The following is a 7,755-nucleotide window of genomic DNA, read 5'->3' on the forward strand; positions in this document are numbered from 1 at the left end:
TGGTGAAAGAACCAAAGTACTATGTTTATATGCCTGATTTCTATATTTGAGGTCATCTAAAAGTTCTTCTTTAAGACCTCAGCTTAGTCATCTAAGACTTCCTAATGGATTTACAGATCTCCATTAATATTTAAAATATTGTGAATACCTTTACAAACTTTCAAAAGCAGTACAATTAAAAACTGTAAGTTATCTTTTTAGATATTAACAGCTTTTATTATTAATATTAAGGTTCGTGGTTTCAAATTAGTAAATGCCTTAAATAAATTCAAAAATAAAAGTGAAAAATGGTTTACTTTATATTCTAGGTAAGCCTAGGACTTTGTTAATTATTCTAATAAAAAAAAACATCCTTTGTAATTTATATCATTCTGTCTTCACACAACCAATGAGATATTGTTTTATTTTACAAAGAAGATAAAACAATTTCAAAGAGAAGTCACATAATCAGTGAATAATAAAACGAGGCTTCAAATCTGGACTTCAAAGCAGTGCTCTTAACCATCAAATTCAGAGAAATTAACGCTTTCTAGTTCTGTTAATGCCATCAACGACAGGAAACTTCGCAGCATTACACAAACTACAACTCCCAAGATGCCACGCGACTTCTGTCCGTCAGCCTCCGCCCGGGAGTCTGCAGGGCCCCAGCATGCTTTGAGGCACGAAAGGGAACCTGGGAGCGGTAGTTCTCCCGAGTGCCTACCGGTATCGCCAGCGCGGCAGTGGCGGTCCTTGAGGCTCCAGCCCGTGGTCGTGTAAGGGCAAGCTGAGGTGGAAAAAGGGCACAGAACGGAAACGGTGAGTCAAGCACTGTCTACGCGATAAAGGGAGGCGGCGCCGCAGCGTAGGGTTGAGTTAGTAAGCGTGGCCAGTCTATTCTGGGACGCTTCTGTCTTAGCGTCAGCGAGCGAAGGTTGAGGAGGAGCCAGAGCCGGGTGCCCGCAGCCGTTCTCGCCCTCAGCACCCCGCCGCCATCTCCACCATGCAGTCCCGGGAAGACGCTCCGCGCTCTCGTCGCCTCGCCAGCCCCCGCGGTGGAAGGCGGCCCAAGAGGATTTCCAAGCCTTCGGTTTCGGCCTTTTTCACGGGCCCTGAGGAATTAAAGGACACAGCTCATTCTGCAGCCCTGCTGGCACAGCTGAAGTCCTTCTACGACGCTCGGCTGCTATGTGATGTGACCATCGAAGTGGTGACGCCTGGCAGCGGGCCTGGCACGGGTCGCCGCTTTTCTTGCAACCGCAACGTGCTGGCAGCTGCATGCCCCTACTTCAAGAGCATGTTCACAGGTGGCATGTATGAGAGTCAGCAAGCAAGCGTGACCATGCATGATGTGGATGCAGAGTCCTTTGAGGTGTTGGTCGACTACTGTTACACGGGTCGTGTGTCCCTGAGTGAGGCCAACGTGCAGCGCCTGTATGCTGCCTCCGACATGCTTCAGCTTGAGTATGTGCGGGAAGCCTGTGCTTCCTTTCTAGCCCGCCGTCTTGACCTCACTAACTGCACTGCCATCCTCAAGTTTGCTGATGCTTTTGACCATCACAAGCTACGATCACAGGCCCAGTCCTTTATAGCCCACAACTTCAAGCAGCTCAGCAGGATGGGTTCAGTTCGGGAGGAGACTCTAGCAGATCTGACCCTGGCCCAGCTACTGACAGTCCTGCGCCTGGATAGTCTGGACATAGAGAGTGAGCGTACTGTATGCCGTGTGGCTGTGCAGTGGCTCGAGGCTGCTCCCAAAGAGCGGGGTCCCAGTGCTGCAGAAGTCTTCAAGTGTGTCCGCTGGACACACTTCACTGAAGAAGATCAGGACTACCTGGAAGGACTGCTAACTAGGCCCATTGTGAAGAAGTACTGCCCAGACATTATTGAAGGGGCCCTGCAGATATGCTGTGGTGACATGCTATACAAATCTGTAGTGCCAAAGCCAAATAGCAGCAACAGCAGCAGCAGCAGCAGCAGTTCTGTTGTATCTGTAGCAGATAATCCACCTCAGAGACTGGGTATGTGTGCCAAGGAGATGGTGATCTTCTTTGGACATCCCAGAGATCCCTTTCTCTGCTATGACCCATACTCGGGGGACATTTACACAATGCCATCACCTTTGACCAGCTTGGCTCACACCAAAACTATCACCTCCTCAGCTGTCTGTGTCTCTCCAGACCATGACATCTACCTAGCTGCCCAGCCCAGGAAAGACCTCTGGGTGTATAAACCAGCCCAAAATAGTTGGCAGCAACTGGCAGACCGCTTGCTGTGTCGTGAGGGCATGGATGTGGCATATCTTAATGGCTACATTTACATTTTGGGTGGGCGAGACCCTATTACAGGAGTCAAACTGAAGGAAGTGGAATGCTATAGTATTCAGAGGAACCAGTGGGCACTGGTGGCTCCTGTTCCCCACTCCTTTTATTCTTTTGAACTAATAGTGGTTCAGAACTATCTTTACGCTGTCAACAGTAAGCGCATGCTCTGCTATGATCCTAGACATAATATGTGGCTGAACTGTGCATCTCTTAAACGCAGTGACTTTCAGGAAGCATGTGTCTTCAATGATGAGATCTATTGTATTTGTGACATCCCAGTCATGAAGGTCTACAACCCAGCTAGGGGAGAATGGAGACAGATTAGTAATATTCCCTTGGACTCAGAGACCCACAACTATCAGATCGTTAATCATGATCAAAAGTTACTGCTTATCACTTCTACCACCCCACAATGGAAAAAGAACAGGGTGACTGTGTATGAATACCATACTAGGGAAGACCAATGGATTAACATAGGTACCATGTTAGGCCTTTTGCAGTTTGACTCTGGCTTTATTTGTCTCTGTGCTCGTGTTTATCCTTCTTGCCTTGAACCTGGTCAGAGTTTCATCACTGAGGAAGATGATGCACGGAGTGAGTCCAGTACTGAATGGGACTTAGATGGATTCAGTGAGCTGGACTCTGAGTCAGGAAGTTCAAGTTCTTTTTCTGATGATGAAGTCTGGGTACAGGTAGCACCTCAGCGAAATGCACCAGATCAGCAGGGTTCTTTGTAAATATTTCAAAACAAATGTTTCTACTATGTGGAATGTATCTTTAAAAGATACCCTTTTTCCTGAAAACAAAAAAGTTGATCAGGACTGCAGATTTGGTTTAGAAAGGGTAATATTTTGAAATGCTAATGTACAAAATTTAAACAGTTTCTGAAATCAACCTAGTTAATAATTTACTGTGCTAAAAGTCTAAAATTAAAATGTGCAAAAATTAACTACATAATTGATTAGGATGCTTGGTGCTTTTTTTCATTGTTTTGATTAGATAGTACATTTATATTTTGTTTATTCTAATTTAGTCTGAAGTTAATTTTTAAATTCTGTTTACAGTGCCACAATTTTTTTTAATTTGCGTAACAGAAAATTGGACTAGGAATTGTTTGAGGGCTTTTGAAGGTGTATATTTTCCTTCAGAATAATGAAAGTGGTAGATTTACAAAATCTTTAGAGAGTTTTTAGTATTCTAAGCTGAAAATAGTTTGTTAGAATTTAGTTTGCTTTTCTCCATTTTTGCAAAGAAAAAAAATTGGGTATTTGTATTAAGGCTACTGAATAGTGATTTCATTTTGATAACATGTAGAAAGACCTTACAAGGTCACAGAAAGTAAAAAAAAAAAAAAAAAAATATCAGGATTCCACTACTTAAAGGCATTTTAGCTTTTATCTTGGGGGGGGGGCAACAGTAATAAAATGTGTATTTACTAAATGTGACCAATTTTTCTACATCTTGAAAAAAATCCGGCAGTAGAGTTACCAATTATTTAAATACCTTTCTAAACCAACCAGCCAACAAAAACTAACAACAACAAAAAGCAACTAGCTTTATAAATTTATAGTTTTTATTATACCTGATAACATGCTTCATTGACTCAGAGGAAGAACCCTTTTTCACTGGACATATAATTGCGGAATATAAATTTTTATCCACTGTTCATGCCTTGTCTTAAAAAGTTTATTTGCTTCCCTAAAATATTTTGGTGTTTAGTTTTAGGGTTCATCTTAGAGGATTCTTCAGGAAGTGATCTCTATTCTTTACTGTTTTTGTGAAGTAATATTCGGTCTGAAAATATGTATAAACTAAAAAATGTATTTTATTGAGATCAGTAGTTAACAGTGTCTATCAACTCTAAAATCAAGTGCCAGCAAAGAACTTTAAAACTTTAGCTGTGTAAAAAAACTGTTTTGTTTAGCATTGAAATATTGTCAGTTTTGTAAGTCACTGTAAATGTTCTTGATTATCAGCTTGAAGGTATTTTTGTATTAAAAGTTGACAGTTAAAGAACATAAGTGAATGATGGCATTTGGGGCCAATAGTTAAAGTATGTTTCTTTGAAAATATTTCCTAAGCAGTGATATATATATATATATATAGTTATTTTATTATGGTATTTGTATCTGTTTGGTGTTTCTCTGTGAACTATACTCCAGTCATTCTCTTTCTGTCACCATATGTAAAGGAAAGTCCAGAAATAGAGACTAAATCACACAAAACTGACATTGTTAAATACAAGATAATATAGGTGCTTACCTTTTGAAGATAAATTAATACATATGGTTATCACATATACCTGATAAATGGTGTACATATACATATATAGATGTTTATGGTGTGTAAAGGTTTCTGCACCCATTTAGAATTATCTTCCTGAATTTCTGTTCAATAATATGCTAATTCTTCTTAGTGTTTATTATCTAGTGACAGAATGCTAATTTTTAATACTCTAACAGAGGACAGAGGACTCTGGTCTGGAGTGAGAAAGATATTTTTTTTTTTAATGAAAACAGAAACAAAAGATATTTTTTAAAAAGTCCAACAAATAATGTTTTCTTCATCATTTTGATTGGCCATTTGAAAAGTCTACTCAACATTCCTGTTTATATTTCTAGTGAAGAAGATGCCTGCTCTAACAATATGTGTTCCTTTAAAAAGATAAACATACTTTAGTGGCCAGAGTCTAAATTTTGTCCTATTTGCTATCAGGGATGTTATAAACACTGCTCTTAACACAGACAGCTATTTCTCGATTGGTGTTATTTTTTAGCCAACTTTTCCTTCTCTGTTAACTTCTGTTGATAGCTTTATATTCTGTAAGGTTGAAACATGACAATTTTTATTTCAACCAGATTATTCATCTGCGCAATTAAGGTATATAACTGATACATAAGACAAATTCTCCAATTTGAGAATTCTCAACCTTTGAGTTAAAGCCTAGGCTAAATATTATTAATATCTTGGTTTACAATGAAGTTTTCTTGGGGAGGATTTTGGTTTTGTAATGTATTTGTGGATTAAGGAGATGTTAACTATTATTTTTTAGATAAGTGATTTGTATGTGGTTAGTTATAAATAAAACTGGTACTAAACCCCATGCTTCCTGTCTAATTCAGTGGTTCTGCAAAATGTATAAAACCCTTACTTGTGCAATTAGCAGTGTTGAAATCCCTTTTTGACAAGAAAGCACCCTTGTCTCACTTTACATCTCTTAGCAAATGCTCAATATAATGTCATTTCCAGGGTTACCATTTGTAAGATTTAGAATCTCTTTAATTATCTTTTTTTGTTGTTGCAGGGGGTACTAAGGATTGAACTCAGGGGTACTCGACCACTGAGCCACATTCCCAGCCCTATTTTGTGTTTTATTTAGAGGCAGGGTCTCACTGAGTTGCTTAGCGCCTCGCTGTTGCTGAGGCTGGCTTTGAACTCTTGATCCTCCTGCCTCAGCCTCCCTAGCCACTGGGATCACAGGTGTGCGCCACTGTGCCTGTCTTTAAATTATCTTTTAGATTTTGTACCTATAGTGTGACATGCTGAGAATCCCAGTTTTTTCAAATACTTTTAAATTTATATGGTAAAGGGCTAGGATATAGCTCAGTTGGTAGAGTGCTTGCCTCGCATGCACAAGGCCCTGGGTTCAATCCTCAGCACCAAAAAAAAAAAAAAAAAAAATATATATATATATATATATATATATATATATAGAGAGAGAGAGAGAGAGAGAGAGAGAGTTAAGTGGCGTTGGTGTTTTCAAAAGGATAAAGTGATTTAGCAAATGCTTGTTTAAATTTGGTGTGGGGATTTAATTTAAATTACAACAGTTACTTCCTATCCCCTCTAGTTGAGCAGTTATTTTTCTGTCTCTCTTTTGGTACCTGGCTCATAATTGAGAATATGATGAAAGCATTTGAGTTATTCCATAGGAAAATGCAAATGTTCATATTTTCCTAATTTCAGGGGTATAAATGACACTTTTGAAGTTCATCCACATACCCAGAATAAGAACACTTATGATAGAGTCCTAAGAACACTGCTACAAAAATGAATTGACATTTCATAACACACCTAGCTCAAATGTTTGTCTAGGGGAACATTATGTCATTCCTAAAACATGAAGAAATAAGATACATTCACTGTCTGAAAGAGATGTGAAAATTAATGACTGCCTCAGAGTAAAGGCAAAGTTGACATTCCTGAAATTCATGTTTCTTCTTGATATCATTTAATTTACTAAAGGAAAAAAACAAATGAGCTAATAATGTATATAAAGGCTTTGAAGCTTAAGTGTTTACAAATGTAAGTAATATTATTATTGTCCGAGAAAGGGTGCATACATTGGATCTCAAAGCAAAACATGGTTCAAATATTGGAAACCACCAACATCATGACTATTTATTGGAAAGTAATAAATATGAATGGCAAAACTTCTTTAATCAGCAGGAGAATGGGTGGTTGGAAAAGGGCATTTAACTTAAAGGAGTCTATTTGCAATGTAGTGAAAAAATACATCTGCTATTGGCTGCACATTAACCCAGGACCCATTGCTTTGTGTCATGTCATTTTTACCAATTTTTGCTGAAATTAGGAAAAAAATATCAAATGATGATTAAGTTGTAAAACTAGAAGTATTCAATTGGATTTGTCTTCATATTCATAAATTAGAAACGTAAAACATTTTCAGCCTATCTCAGTCCCTTAACTTTAAAAAACAGTTGAATGTTTTTGAAATCCTAAAGTTGCATTGCTATATTGAGCTGCAAGTTCAACTAGGAAATATTGTCACTAGATGGAAAGCAGTAGACCTAGCTAAAACTTAAGGGGATCCATAGATGTGAATAAACTAATATATTTTAATATAGAAATATTCAGGTTTCCTGAATTCTGATTCAAGCAATTTACAACACTTCTGTGGGCTTTATTGCTGTGATGGTCATTTCAAATCTCCCTATGATCTTTCTTTTTTATATATATATGACAGCAGAATGCATTACAATTCTTATTACACATATAGTGAACAATTTTTCATATCTCTGGTTGTATACAAAGTATATTCACACCAATTTGTGTCTTCATACATGTACTCTGGATAATAATGATCATCACATTCCACTATCATTTCTAACCCCATGCCCCTTTCCTCCCCCTCCAACCCCTCTGCCCTACCTAGAGTTTGTATCTTTCCCATGCTCCCTCTCCCTATCCCACTATGAATCAGTCTCCTTCCCCCTATGATCTTTCCACAGTAAATTCACAGCCAAAAGTTAAATTCCATATTCTACCCAATAATAGTGTCTCACAAAAAAATGCATCTGTATACCTTTTTTTAAAAAAAATATTTTAGTTGTTGATAGACCTTTATTTTATTTATTTTTATGTGGTGCTGAGAATTGAACCCAATGCCTCACACATGCCAGTCAGGTGAACTACTTCTGAGCCACAGCCC

At 38.3% G+C, this 7,755-nt stretch overlaps 1 protein-coding gene across 1 annotated transcript; it reads left to right on the top strand.

The window, feature by feature from the left end:
* The first annotated feature begins 474 nt into the window (after window positions 1-474).
* On the top strand, window positions 475-5,395 carry Kbtbd7 (kelch repeat and BTB domain containing 7). Its single transcript, XM_026399567.2, has one exon. The coding sequence runs from the start codon at window positions 983-985 to the stop codon at window positions 3,038-3,040; it is 2,058 nt and encodes a 685-aa protein (XP_026255352.1). The 5' UTR covers window positions 475-982; the 3' UTR covers window positions 3,041-5,395.
* The last annotated feature ends 2,360 nt before the right edge of the window (window positions 5,396-7,755 follow it).

The sequence above is a fragment of the Urocitellus parryii genome, chromosome 2, assembly GCF_045843805.1.
Source record: "Urocitellus parryii isolate mUroPar1 chromosome 2, mUroPar1.hap1, whole genome shotgun sequence".
Classification (NCBI taxonomy): Eukaryota; Metazoa; Chordata; class Mammalia; order Rodentia; family Sciuridae; genus Urocitellus; species Urocitellus parryii.

Coding starts and splice junctions, on each gene's coding strand:
- Kbtbd7 (XM_026399567.2), top strand. CDS start 983: ATGCAGTCCCGGGAAGACGCTCCGCGCTCTCGTCGCCTCGCCAGCCCC.